This window comes from Cyanistes caeruleus, chromosome 25 (assembly GCF_971803275.1).
Source record: "Cyanistes caeruleus chromosome 25, bCyaCae1.hap1.1, whole genome shotgun sequence".
Lineage (NCBI taxonomy): Eukaryota > Metazoa > Chordata > Aves > Passeriformes > Paridae > Cyanistes > Cyanistes caeruleus.
Window position 1 is genome coordinate 5589833 of NC_141725.1, and position 14326 is coordinate 5604158.

Here is a 14326-nt window from a genome sequence, read left to right on the forward strand (position 1 = left end):
CTGTTTTACAGCTTCTGGGCCTCAGCTCTTTCCCTTTGCTGGTCCTGTCCTTGTCCCTGTGGAAAACCCATCCACTTTGGGCTCTGCCGATGTTCCCAGCAGCACCTGGACATTTTTTGCTCCAAGCCCTGTCCAGGGTTGTGGACACTTCCAGGGATGGGGCAGCCACAGCTTCTCTGGGAATTTCATTCATCCCCTCCCTCCCAGGGAAAGATTCCTTCCCAAATCCCATCTAATGCTGCCCTCTGTCCATGTGAAGCCATTCCGTGTCCTGCACATCCAGGACAGTTTAGAGCAGCACAGACCACGCAGCTGAACGTGGATATTCAGCGTGTGGGATCCGATGGTGGCCGTTCCCTCAGCCTTGTAATTCCTCCTCTTGGTGGAATCTTGAACACGTCCCAAAAATAAGGATTGGTGGGAGCGGAGCCAACAACCACCAGCACCTTTCCTGGCAGAATTCCTGCTCCCACCACGGCCCTGCCAGGCCAAATCCAGCTCCTGCTCGGTGCCAGCCGCCAGCTGGGAGCGGCCTTTTCCAGGGAATGGCTCCTGGAGGGGCTGGCACCGAGGGCAGTCGGCTCCTGCTGCTGAATCCCGGCTGGCAGCGGGCAGGGGGAGCAGGAGAAAAGGGGTTTGCACCTCCCAGGGAAGGCAGAGCTGAACTGTTCCCTGCAGTCTGGAAATAGGAAAAGATTCTCTGCTGGCTCTGGGTTTGTTCCCTCGGTACCCTGAGCTGGAAAAGGGTCCCTGCTGGAGAAGGGGACACTGGGGTGTCCTGGCCAAGGGTGACATCACTGAGGGCTGGCTCCAGCTCGCACACGACCCTGACAGGCAGAGCCGAACGATTCCAAAGGAAAAATCTCCTTCCCCAGACCTTGGAATATTAATAATGCCTGTAAGGCAACAAAATAATGATGCAACTCCCCGGGGACGTGGAAGGGTCTTGGCCAAGCAGCTCAGACACAAAGGCTGTGCTGTGTGAGCTTCCTGCGAGGAGGCTGCGCTGACCTCATGGAATGACAGGAATCGTGGAATCCCAGACTCCCAGAGGGATTTGGGTTGGAAGGGACCGTCAGGATCAGACCCAGCCCCTCCATCCAGGGGAGCGCAGGCACTGCTGCGCACAAACCTCTTCCCATCCCTTTTGGGTCTTGCTGTGCTTTCCAGAAATTCTTTTCAAATGTATCCTGAAGGTTTTGGGCTGTTCCTAGGCCAGCAGAGCAGTACCCATCCGGACCCTCAGGGTTTGGGATGAACTGATAGAATCCTCTGGAAGCCAGGTTCGGAGCGAGATTCCTCCAGTCCTGCCTGGCCTGCTGGGGATGAGGCCGTGGGGAGTTTGGGATCTGGATACCCTCCCTGGGGTGATGTTTGCAGGGCAGGACAGCTGTCCTTGCCTTGATTTGGATGAACTTCGTTCCCCTTTTCCTTTGGGTGGCAGAGTGGGGCTCTGCTCCAGCATTTGGGGCATCCCAGGGAGGCCACGGGGCTGAATTTGCTGCTGGGGAGCAAAATCTGGTGTTTTTGTAGCCCTGAGCTGCAGCCATGGCCAGGCTGCTCCACACAGGCTGAGCTGGGGCAGCTCCAGCCTTGCCTGGGTGGTCTGGCAGCTCTGGAGCTCCAGACGCTCCTTCCGAGGGGAGAACCCCGGGACAGGGAGGGAAGGGAGGGATGCCCAGGCACGAGGAGAGCTGAGAGGGTTTGCATTCACCAGCTGATCCTGCACGAGGAGCAAATCAAACCCCCTGGATGTCCTTGGAGCAGGATCAAATCCACGCTTGGAGAAGAGTTAAAGAGGATCCACCCACCATCCGGCACTGGAGCATCCGGAACCTCGGAATCGCAGAATATTCCGGGTTGGAAGGGACCCACAGGGACCATCGAGCCCAGCCCTCACTTCAATACCCCCTTCAACTGCAATTGCAGCGTGCTTTGGGTTCCAGGGGACCCTAAAGCTGGTGGGACACCTCCACCTCGGTGTGACCACGATCTACAGGGATGGAGCCTCTGAGCCACGAGGAAAAGCTGAGGGGATGGGGCTGATGCAGCCCTCAGGAGCACTGACAGGACACAGATTTTCATTTAATCAGCAGCAGCTCCTCTGGCCGCAGCTGTTCTCCCTCCTGCTGAAATCCCGGCAGCTTTTCCCATGGAGGATCCAGCACCTCTTGTCTCTCTGTTTCCATGCTCCAATTCCTGGGCTGTGAACTTTTCAAAGGAAGGGCTCTCCACACACCACACAAGCTTTGCTCCTGTAGTTTTTCCTTTCTTTTCCCATTTTTATTCCACCCCAGAGCCCTGCTCAGCAGAGAGAGCCCTGGAGTGCCATCCCTGCCCTCTGCTCTGCTCCTGGACCTCTCCAAGCCCTGTGGATTCGTTCCTTTGCTCCTCCTCGTGCCAGCCCGTGCTCTGGGCTGGCATTGGGCACCACATTCCTGGGCATGGATGTGGTTTCTCCTCCTCTGCTGCCGCTGGGAGACAAAAGAAGGATCATTTCCATGAGGAACGGCTCCAACCTGTGTCTGCTCAGGCTTGGGTGTGCTTGGAAGGCAAATGCAGAGCTCTGCCCCATCCTCACCTTCAGGAGAATCCAGTGTGGATCCTGGGCTTCTCCAAACTGAGCTGTAGGAAGGGATCTCGATATTCCCTGGAATTACCCTCTTGTTTTCCCTTGAAATCCGCTCACGTGGAATTCCCCCCTCCCACAGGGGCAGGGTGCTCATGTCCTAAAGAAAATTCCAGCTCCTCTATCTGAGAGTGGATTTTTTTTAGGCTCTGCCTTGGCAGATCCAGGCGGAGAGTGGCTGGAAATGCTGCCCACGGCACCGAGCAGGAGTTCCTGGGATCTGGGGAGCCGGGCCAGGGCTCTCCATCTGCTCCAGCCCCGCTGCCAAGTTAAACTTGTGTGCTGCAGATCGCACAAAGGGGAGAAGAGAGCCGCGAAAAAGGCTTGGAAAAGGGAAAACTCGGAATTCAAGCGAGGGCAGAGGGAGTGAGGTGGGGCTGGAGCAGCCAGATGTGGTGGGGAGGGTCACATCTGCCTGGGGGTGACACTCCAGAGCTCGGGGACAAGGGCTGGATGTGCCTCCAGCCCACCTGAGGGCCACAAGAAAGGTGTTTGTATCCCTGCTTGGAATTTCACAGGAAATGGAGGGATCGCCTTACTGCTGGCAGGAGAAAGAGGCAATTTTCCTTCTAAATCAGGCAGCTCCCGTGTCAAAAGTTCCACAGCGAAATCCCACTGCACTCAGAGCAGGGCTTTTTTTATGAATAAAATCTTAATAAATGTCCAGGGCTTGATTTTTCGCAGCAGCCTCGCCTGGCTTTGATCTCCCCTTGCCTGGGCTCAGCCCCTGCCAAGCCAAAGAGGGAAAAAGTCCCTTTCCCCGGCTTTAAAGCAAAGGGTGTTTTTTTAAAAGCTCTTGGCTGTGGAGCCGTGTGTGATACATCATCCCTCGGCCCCATCCCTCCTCTCCCAAATCCAGAGCACACACTGAAACAATTTCCCTGTGGTTTCCCTCCTTGGTGGAGTCGAATTCCTAGAAAACAAAAGGAATGTTGCAAGCGTGGTCACAAGCTCGGAGGCTGGAAATGTTACCCAGGGCCGGGAGCAGGGATCAGCCCCACATCCCTGCACTGCAGGTCCTCCCACCTGTGTGGAGAATTCGGGACATTCTCCAGCCCTGGGAATTGCAGGAGGCAGTGAGGATTTCGGGAATGCTGTTGGCTCCTTGTCCCAGCCCTGAGCTCCCTGAGGTCTCACCTGGTCCTGTCTAAACCCAAAGTTTTGAGATGGGCACAGGCTCTCATCCCAGAGCATCCACAGTGAGCGCAGCCAGGAATCCCTCCTGGTGCTGGAGCAGATTCCCAGAGCGGCTGTGGCTGCCACAGGGATCCCTTGGGATGTTTTTTGCCTTTGGGGATTTTTGGGGGAACGTTTTCAGGGCATGTGGACAAGGTGCAGGAGCAGATTTGCGTGGATCATCCCAGGAGGTGACAGACGCTGCCTGTATTCCCTGCTGTTGGGATTTGGGATAATTCACATCCTTGGGATCACCTGTTCCTGGGCTCATCCGCTGAATCCCCCCGCTTGGAAAGGTCTCAGGAGCCCTCGTGTTCACTCAGGACCTTTTGAAAGGGTTTTTGGCAAGCTGAGGTCACTGGACTGAGCCAAAGGTGAGGCAGAAGGTGCTCCAGGCTGATTATTTAATCTATTCTTTATTTAATTGCTTTAATTATGGATTTAAGGCCAGGGAGGAGCAGGAGGCAGCGGGGTGTGTGTGGGGCAGGGAGGGAGGGAAGGAGTTAATGCTGCCCAACAACTTCCCGAGGAAAGCTTTGGGCTGGTTCCTGAGTGTCCCTCACTTCTGACCTCCAGCTCCTTCTGAGATCCCACGGGAAGCTTCTGGACGTTGTGGGCAGTGCAGGTCCAGCTCATCCCCCTCCCCGTGCCCCCTCAGCCCCTCTCTCCCCATTCCCACGAGGAATTGAGGAATTCCCTCTGTTCCCTGGGCAGAGCAGCAGCCCAGCACACATTCCCGGAGCCCGGCTCTCTGCAGGGATCACAGCACCAGAGCCAGAGTTCCCTCCTTGCTTTTCCCCCTGATTTTCCTGAGCTGACATCACGGCTCGGAGCTGTTCCTGCCCTGACAGCACTTGTGTCACCACGGGCTAATTTTAGCCGAGGCAGATTTTAGGTGACGCTTTTAATAAAGGCAGGAGTGGAAAAGCTCCAGGGGCTCACAGGCAGCTTTGCTGGGGGCTCCTGACAAACCCAGCTCGGCTTTGATACAGAAATGAAGGAAAGAGGTCAAGGAATCAGGGCTGGCACCCAAATTCCCAGCTCTCCTCAGACCTGGGAGATCAAAGAATCCCGGAATGGTTTGGGTTGGAAGGGAACTTCAATCTCATCTCATCCCACGCCTGCTGTGGCAGGGACCCCTCCCACTGTCCTGGGGGCTCCAGCCTGGCCTTGGGCACTGCCAGGGGTCCAGGGGCAGCCACAGCTGCTCTGGGAATTCCATTCCAGGGCCTCATCCCCCTCACAGGGAGGAATTCCTTCCCAATATCCACGTAACCCCCCCTCTGTCCGTGTAAAACCATTCCCTGTCCCTTCTCCAAAGTCCCTCTCTGTGTTGTGGCTCCTTCAGGCTCTGAAAATCCACGGAGCCACCCCAAGCTTCACTGCTCCAGGCTGGACAATCCCAATTCCTGGTTTCCCAGGTCCTGATACCCCAGTTCCCAATATCCCAATTCCTGGTATCCAATTCCCAATATCCCAATTCCCAATATCCCAATTCCCAATATCCCAGGTCCTGATACCCCAGTTCCCAATATCCCAGTTCCCAATATCCCAATTCCCAATATCCCAGTTCCCAATATCCCAGGTCCTGATACCCCAATTCTCAATATCCCAATTCTCAATATCCCAATTCCCAATATCCCAATTCCTGGTATCCTTTCCTCCCAGGGAAAGAACCACAAACTCACTGAGCATTAAAATGTTGAATTTAACAATTTTAAGTGGCTTTAAGCCCCCTCCCCTGGGCATTTCCATGATTCCAATTAATGAATCTCATCCCATTTTCCCACAGGATTTCCCCACCTCCAGCCTGGAGCTCCCCAAAATGAAGAGGTTGGATCTTTTTCTCTGCCCCCATTTGAATTATTTATTGCTCCAAGTTCCAGCTGCTTGCACAGGAGACATGGCAAAAATTCCTGAATCCAGACCGGGAAAACTCATAAATCCCATTAAAGGGTTTGGACGGATAATGAATCATCTGCAAATATTTGATTTCAGTAATGGTAAAGTTCTAGGCTGTACTTTTTCCTTTTCTGTACATCATTTTAGGAGCTTGAATAAATAAAATAATTGAAAATTAATTAGAAAGCCCTTTGAAATTATATTTGTATTATTTAAAATCAAATTCTATGTTCAGATCAAGCTAAAACATTCATCAAATCACCCTGAAATCAAATCACCCCTAAGTGACTCCTCCTTTGTCTTCATTTCTCACTCTGCCCAGGGCAGCAAAAAACTCAATTACTCGGAAGGTTCTGCTCCAAGCACATAATTAACAACAATAATAATTAATTACAGTTTTTCCACTGTGAAGTGAAACCCCTCCAGGAGGGAAAAATGACATTTTGGGGTCTTTCCTGGCTGCTTCTTCCCATGGGATGTCCCAGTCCTGCCCTTCCCAGGCAGCCAAAGGCCAGGGTGGTTCCAGCTGGAATGGGAATGGGAATGGGAATGGGAATGGGAATGGGAATGGGATGGGATGGGATGGGATGGGATGGGATGGGATGGGATGGGATGGGAATGGGAATGGGAATGGGATGGGAATGGGAATGGGAATGGGAATGGGATGGGATGGGATGGGATCCATGGGATGGGATGGGATGGGATGGGATCGATGGGAATGGGAATGGGAATGGGAATGGAAATGGGAATGGGAATGGGATGGGATGGGATGGGATGGGATGGGATGGGATGGGATGGGATCGATGGGAATGGGAATGGGAATGGGAATGGGAATGGGATGGAATGGGGATGGGATGGGATGGGATGGGATGGGAATGGGAATGGGATGGGATGGGATGGGATGGGATGGGATGGGATGGGATGGGATGGGAATGGGATGGGATGGGAATGGGAATGGGATGGGATGGGATGGGATGGGATAGGATAATGGGATGGGATGGGAATGGGAATGGGAATGGGAATGGGATGGGAATGGGATGGGATGGGATGGGAATGGGAATTGTCCCCTGCCAGAGCTGCGTTCCCTGCCCAGCTCCGTTCCCTTTTCGCTGTTAATTAGGCCGCTGTTAATTAGGCCGAGGCTCTCCCGAGCCCTGCAGAGGTGGCAGGGCAGGGCTGGGAGCAAAGCAGCGCCCAGGGTTTCAAAGGGAGCAGCGGGAGAAGGGCCCCGGCTCCCCTGGAGTTGCTGCTCCGCTGGGATGGAGCCGATGGCTTTCACCCTCCAGCGCTGGGGTCAGGAGGGGACGGGGCTGGAGCTGATGTGGAGGAGCCGTGGGCAATCCTGGCACCTCCCCGAGGATCCCGTTTGCTTCAGAGCTCCTCCGAACCCCTCGGACCTGGAAATCAGCTGGATTTGGGCTGTCCCGGGAGGATTCCGGAACGCACCCCTGGGAAAAGCCGTGGGTGTGCGGTGGCACGGAGCAGAGAGAGGATTTATGTGTGTTTTGTTCTGTGTTCTGTGAAGAAAAGCCACGGGCTGTGAGGCCCACAGCACACAGGAAAATCGGGGATTTTTGGTTTTATTTTTTGTTTTTCCACGGAGCCAAAGAGCAGAACTGAACTCCCAAGTGACACAGAGTTCTTCCTCAGAAGGAAGGCCGAATATCTGCAATGTGCTTTTCTTTTTAAAACTATTTCTTTTCACAAAATGCTTCTTAACCCCCAAGATTTTTCTCCTCTGGGGCCAAGGCAACTTTTGGGTGTGAAGATCCTGGGCTGGGCCACCTATTCCTTCAAAAATCCATTTTTCCTCCATTGTCTCACTCGAGTTACACTAAAACCAGGAAAACCATCAGCCAGAAAATCTCTTTTTGATATTTCCCCCTGCCATACCACACCTCCATCTCCCCGAAGTGAAGCCTGAACCCCAGTTATCCCCCCGGGAGTCAGCAGCAGGAGCTGGGGCTCAGCCCCGGGAGGAGCAGCGAGGTGAGCCCGGCTCTCCCCCAGCCCCTCCTCGGAGAACTTTGGGCTGGAGAATGTTGAGCTGAGCTACTCCCACCGGCCGGGCCCTCCCCCTGCCCCATCAGGCTCTACCTTTTCTCCTCTCCCCAGGACTCAGCCTCGCAGTCCCTTCTGCTCCGCTAAACAAAGGAGCTCTGGGCACATCACCAGCTCCACCACTCCAAGGTATTTCACCGCTTTCCTCCTCCCTCCGGAGCTGCACAGCTGATTTCTTTCTCTTTAGCCCTTCCTTTCTCTGTTTCATTGCTTCTTGAATACTTTATTTTATTTATTTTATTTTAATTGATTCGATTTCACACTCGCAGGCTTGCACTGGAAATGTTTTCCTGCTTCTTTCCCCCAAAAAAATCTGATTTTTAGGGCTCGGTTCTCTCTTTGCTTTCTCGGTGCCTTTCTCAAAGTGGGGTTTGCTGGAATTTCTCAGCGCTGCAAAGAACTTTTGGAGGCTTTTATTCCATTGAAGCTGCGACTCTCTGGCGGCTGTAAATGACTTTTCCATGCCTGTGCGAGCTCTCGGGGAATGTCCCGTGTGTCGATCATTTGTCAGGCTCCTCATCCCCCCGCGGGGAAATGGATGCAGCTGGAATTCCTCCTCTTTAAATCTCCGCACTGCCACACTTTGAATGGTTCTTTTTGCCACTTTTTCCCCCCGTCCTTGTGCCCCGTTCCTGGGGAGCTGCGGGACAGGGAACACTTCTCCTTTTGTGTGTCTGGAGATAAGCGGAGCCCGGCGCAGCTCGGGGGGCTGCAGGGAGGGCAATTTTCTTTGTCTCCTTTCCCCTTCCCACTCTCCTCGCTCACTGCGTTTGAAACCTTAGAGCCTGAAAAATTCCTGCCCTCAAGAGCTGAGACATTCCCAGCTGGGACGCTGCGAGCAGCGAGGGAAATTGAGCTTTTAATTATTTCTAATTATTTTAAAAGGATTTTTTGGGTTTGGGTTTTTCTTTTTTTGGTTTTTTTTTTGTTTTTTTTGGGTTTTTTGGGTTTTTTTTCTGGTGGGGTTTCTTTGTTGGGATTTTTTGGGGATTTTTTTTTGTTGGTTTTTTTTTTGGTTCAGACACATTTTCTGTCCTGTCTGGGCTGATTTTCGGGGCTGGGCTGGCCCGGGAGAGCTGCAGGGGGAGAGCAGGGGGGACAGTCAGGGGGGGCTCGGGGACCTCTCCTTCCCCACCCGGGGCCTCTCGCAGCACGGATTGTTCCCACTCCGGGCCACTTCCAGCTCCTCACTCCTGGAACACCAAATTTTGGGGGTGTCGAGGTGAGAGCTGCATCCCGAGCCGCTGCTGGCCGGCAGGAGGAGGAGGAGGAGGAGGAGGAGGAGGAGGAGGAGGAGGAGGAAGGAGGAAGGATGGAGGAACAGCTGGGGGATTTGGGAATGTTCCCCTGGGGATGGGGTTGGATCCTTTTTTGGAGCCTTTCCCTCGGGATTTCTCATCCCCCCGCTGGTCCCAGCCTTGCCTCCCCCCAGCCCGTCCCGGGGGGGTGGGTGCGGTGCCAGGGGCTGTCCCCATGCCGGGACAGGAGTGTCCCCCCTGCACGGCCGGGCTGCTCCAGAAACTCCAGCTGCTCTTTCCTCACCTTCTCCTCTCGCCCGGAGGACTTGGGGCGCTCTTTGTTCCTCCATCAGGAGAATAAAAGTGAGGCAGAACCACAAGTCTTGGACACCTCCTGCTATTCCAGCTCTCGGGAAAGAGGGGTTTGGCAGCGCTGGGGGCTGGCACAGGGAGCAGAGGGGGCACTGAGCCCCTGCACCCGCTCCAGGAGGGGCTGCCAGGGACTCCCAAACCCGCAAAGTCCTTAAAAATCTATTTCCCTCTCTTTTCCTTCCAGAAAGTGAACTCCAGGACGGGTCCTCGGCACCCGGGGGCTGCTGCCAGAATCCATCCTCCTCCTCCTCCCCGGGCAGCCGGGACCCTGCGGCCGGCCAGAGCTGCCGGGGGCGCTCGGAAGCGGGGCCAGCATGGGGCAAGTGTGGCTGGCCAGGCTCCTGCTGGGCTGCTCGGCCGTGCTGGCCCTGGCACCGGCACGGGGACAGTACGAGGGGGACTTGCAGACGGACAGGCTGGCAGCCTTCGAGGAGAGACCCCCGAGCAGGGTGAGGAGAAGGGGCCAGGACTCGCTGCGAGGGTGAGTTGCAGTTCTCGTCTCTCCGGTGCAGCGGGTTTGGGGTTGGCAGCAGAGCAGAAGGAGCTGGGTTGGCAGGATTGGCCATTCCCCAGCTCGGGAAGGAGCTGGAGCTGCAGGAGGGCAGCTCCTGGCACCGGGGACAGCCGGGGGGGATCCCACGGGAGCAGCGCTGGGCACCGAGCGCCCTTTGGGGTCACCTGCAGAGCCCCCACACCCTCTTTGTGTTCCCTGCGAGGGTGGGCACGGAATTCCCAGACGAGCCGTGGATTTGCTGTGGGTTTCCCATCCCTGGAGCATCCCGGGGGCGGTGGAAGGTGGCCCTGATGGGCTCTGAGCTCCCTTCCAGCCCGAGCCATCCCGTGCCCTGTGGGGTGCTGCCAGCTCGGGGTTTGGCCCTGGAGTCCCTCTGGTCCCCGCAGCTGCCGGGGGGGTTTCACCCCTGGGCTCTGCTCGGTCCCTCGGGGCAGCTCCTGCTCCTCCCCAAATTCCTCACCTGGGGGGAGCTCCGGGCTGAGCTCGGCTCTGCTGCTCCCACACGGTTCCGGCCTCATCTGCAGTTATCTGCAGTTATCTGGAGTTATTTGAAGTTATTTGGAGTTTTTTGGAGTTATCTGGAGTTATTTGAAGTTATTTGGAGTTATTTGGAGTTATTTGGAGTTATTTGGAGTTATCTGGAGTTATTTGGAGTTTTTTGGAGTTATTTGGAGTTATTTGGAGTTTTTTGGAGTTATTTGGAGTTATTTGGAGTTCTTTGGAGTTATTTGAAGTTATTTGGAGTTTTTTGGAGTTATCTGGAGTTATTTGGAGTTATTTGGAGACATTTATCCCGCTTGCTGCCGTGTCCGTGGGCAGGAGCAGAGCGGGATCCACGCTCGGGAATGCTGGAGAGCTGCTGGAATTGGGGACAGGACCCCCAAAAAGGGCCGGGTTTGGGCCGTGGGGATGGAGGCATCTCCTCCTGGAACGCTCCCTCCTTTCCCTGCCCTCTGGAGCTGCTGCCGCAGGAAGAGGAACCCCCGGGAGAAGGGCAGGGAAATGTGCGGCTGGAACTGGAGGAATCATTGTTCCCCTGCTCCCAGGGAGGGATTCCTGGTGGGCAGGGCTGGAGCTGCTGCCCCAGGGCTGCCCAGGCTCCCTGAGCATCCCTGGGCTTGTGTCCCTGTCCCTCCTGCCCAGCCCTCTTTGAATGCCCTGTGTCCCGAGGAACCAGGATGAGAAATGGGATGTGTTAAACAATTCTCTGTTGGCTTTGGGGAGCAGCCCCAGATGGCACCAGGCAGCCCCAAATCCCAGGGATTCCCCAAAATGGTGCTGGACCTTTGTCCCTGCAACAATCCTGGGAAGTTCAGTCACGGATCAGCGCTGGGAGGTTGGACTTGATGCTCTCAGAGGTTGTTCCCAAATTTAAGAGTTCTGGGATCTTCCCTGAGCTTCTCCTTTTGCTGCTTTGAGGCCTCAGGATCCTTTGCTGCTCTGGAATTTCCCCTTGGTGAAAGCGGATCGGTCACAGCTCCAGGTTCGGTTCAGAGTGGCCGAGGGGATGAACCAAGGGGGAAAAGTCCACGAAGGTTGGCTCAGCCCTTTAAATCCAGGGTTGTTCCACCATGTGGGCACGTGGGTGACCTTGCCAACTGCATTTTGAGGAATTATCTCCTCTCCAAAGCCACCCAGTGAACATTTCATGCCATTTATCATTTAACAGCTCAGGACACCGCTGCAAATATTTGCTTTGGCTTTGCCTTCACAGCCCTCAGCTTTCCCTTTCAGGGAGATAAACCAGCTCCAGTCTGGGCTCTCTCCTGGGCTGAGCCTTCCCTCGGCCCCAGCGCTCGCAGGGGGGATTTGGGCAGAGCTGGAATTAAAATCCAGCTGAGCTCAGCTGGGCTGCACTGGAGATTCCCTGGGCACTGAGGCTGCTGAGAGAGGCTGCAAAGGTTTGGATGTTGGGTCTGGATGGAGGAAAATGGACAAATGTGGAGGATTTGCAGTTGGATTTGAGGGTGGAGCAGTGCAGGGTCCTGACTCACCTTCCCAGGGCTCCTGGACTGCCCGCAGCTCTGCTTGTCCCCTGGAAGAATTTGATTTCCCAAGGCGAGTTAATGGGAGTTTGCCCTTCCCACACCTTCTATTCCAGCTCCCAAAATCTTTTACAACATTTTCCTGCCATTCCTGGAGCATTTTATCCATGGCAGAAGCGTTTTCCTTCCCCAACCACCTGGTGAGGGACAGACACATCCAGGGACTCAGGGACAGCCACCAACCCTGACAAGATTTGGATTTTCCCCTTCCCTTTGGGAATTTTCCCCTTCCCTTTGGGAATTTTCCCCTTCCCTTTGGGAATTTTGGGTTAATGGTTGGGATGATCCCGAGGTGTTTCCCAGCCCTAAGACTCCTGGGATTTATCCTTGACTGCTTCTCCTTTTCTCCCTCCATCTCCAAATTCCGTTGTTTCCCAAATGGGGCGAGAAAACAGAAGTTCAGAGAGAGAAATGGGGCTCAGGTGACTTTTTAGGGAGTTTTTTTATAACTCTGGGAGATGAAAACACCCAAACATCGGTTCAGTTTCTCTTCAACGTCACCCACAAGTGGCACAAAGCATTTCCTGTGGGTTCTGTAGAATCCCAGAGTGGTTTGGCTTGGAAGGACCTCAGAGATCCTCCAGAATCCATAAAATCCTCGGCACTGGGAGGGAGGAGCTGCTCCCAGTCACTCCAGGTGCCCAACACCAGCTGTCCCTTGGAGACGCCTCGGGAAGAGGCTCCAGCAGCTCAGGCTGGAGATTGGGGCTGTTTCTGCTGGAATTACATTTATTTAGAGCCCATTCTCCCCAGCCTCCTTCGATAAAGGGGAAAATATGAAATAAATGCAAAGCAGGGATTAAATACAAAATAAACAAGGCTCTTATCCAGCCCTGCTTTCCCAAATAACCATTAATAAAGGCATGGGGAGCAATAAATCCCAGCCCAGTCCCGGCTTTAATCCAGCCTTAAACTCATTAAAGGAGAGACAATTCCAAATGAGCCTCTCCTGAAGACAAATCCCGTTCTGAGGCAGGGTTGGGATGGGATTATTGCTTTAATGAAGCCTTGAGCAGTTTCCAGGAGCAGGGATGGTTGGACTTCCCCAGACTTTGGGTGTCCAAGGAGGGATAAAGGCTTTAAACACATCTCATTATGTCAATAACAAGAAATAATTAATGGTAATTAATTATGCAAGTGAGGAGATGGATGGGGAGAGGATGGGGAGGCAGCGCTCAGAGGGGAAAATTAAAAATTAAAAATTCCTTGTGGGGAAAAGGGAACGGGAGCAGCTTCAGGTTCTGACACCTCCTCACTGGGGAATGGAGAGGGAAATTCTGGAGCTGGGGATGCAGGGGGGTTCTCCAGAGTCTCCCTGGGTTTGGATGCAGAGGAGAGGGAAAGCCACAAGCGGGCCTGGAGCTGACTCTGGGGTGATGATAAAGGTCGAGGACGGAGCTGCAGCACCTCTGGGTGCCCTCAGAGAGGGGCACAGGGGATCCCCAGCAGCATTTCCATCCCTGAGCCTGCAGTTCCACCAGAATCCTGGGAATGAAAGAGATCACAAGCCCACGTGGGGTGGGACCTGGGGACCTGCTGGTGACACTTGGAGGATCTCAAAGTCTTCCCCAGCCTCAGCAATTCCCTGATTCTCTGAACCAAGCTGCTCCCAAGAGGCACCAGAAGCTGAAATCTCCCGATTTTTAACTCAATCCTGGATTTCAGGCAGCCAGAACCCCTCATGGAGGGGGAAAAAAAGAGCTTTAACTATGATTGAAACACTTCAAAAAACCAAATTAGCAAAAGAGCCCCAGATTTCCTCCAGGAAAGGTGGAACTGGAGCTGTGCCCCTGGGATCCAGCCACCCCTGGAGCACATTCCTGCTTCCAGCTCCACGTCTCAGCCTCCTTCCCAGCGCCAGGGCTGGAATACTACGAACAACACCAGCAACAAGGAGAAGGCAGCACTTGGAAACCTCTGACTCGAGACTTTTGTTCCTCAATTTTCCTCAGGCCCTGATTTATGTTGTGAAATGGTTGATCTTGGCCCCCTGGCCGTGGCTGGCTTCTCTTGTTTTTGGCAGGGGGAATATTGGAATGGCAAAGGAATATCTGGCGGAGGAGCCAGAGGTTGTGTGGGTTTTGTCTGGAAGTTTTAAGGGTTGCATTTGAAGTTTTGATTTATTTCAGAATTTAAGGAGGGGGAAAAATAAAAAATAAAAAAAAATGGAGGAGTTGGTAGTGCTGCTTTCCAAATGAAAGCGTGAAGTAGTTCCTGGAAATCTGTTGGGTTTTTAGTCTTTTTTCAAAGGAAAAGGTTCCTTGTTGGTCTGGAGGGGTTGAATTAAATCTGCACCAAGGAGGGAGATTTTCCTCCCATCACTCAGAGGAGATGTTGGAAAAACTCAGTAAAGGGGGGAAATGTTCTTGAGGACAAAGCAAAGGTGTTT

The 14326-nt window shown here is 54.0% G+C and overlaps 1 protein-coding gene across 2 annotated transcripts in view; it reads left to right on the forward strand.

Annotated features, from left to right (window-relative positions):
- Positions 1-7833: 7833 nt before the first annotated feature.
- Positions 7834-14326, forward strand: part of FBN3 (fibrillin 3) — a 72600-nt gene continuing 66107 nt past the window's right edge. The window contains exons 1-2 of one of the 2 annotated variants that reach the window (XM_086862641.1): positions 7834-7897; positions 9563-9859. In XM_086862641.1, the coding sequence (XP_086718767.1) occupies positions 9693-9859 (167 nt within the window). In that variant the 5' untranslated portion in view covers positions 7834-7897; positions 9563-9692. Of the gene's footprint in view, positions 7898-9460; positions 9860-14326 lie in introns of those variants that run through there. The other variant, XM_086862640.1, reaches the window with a different exon arrangement.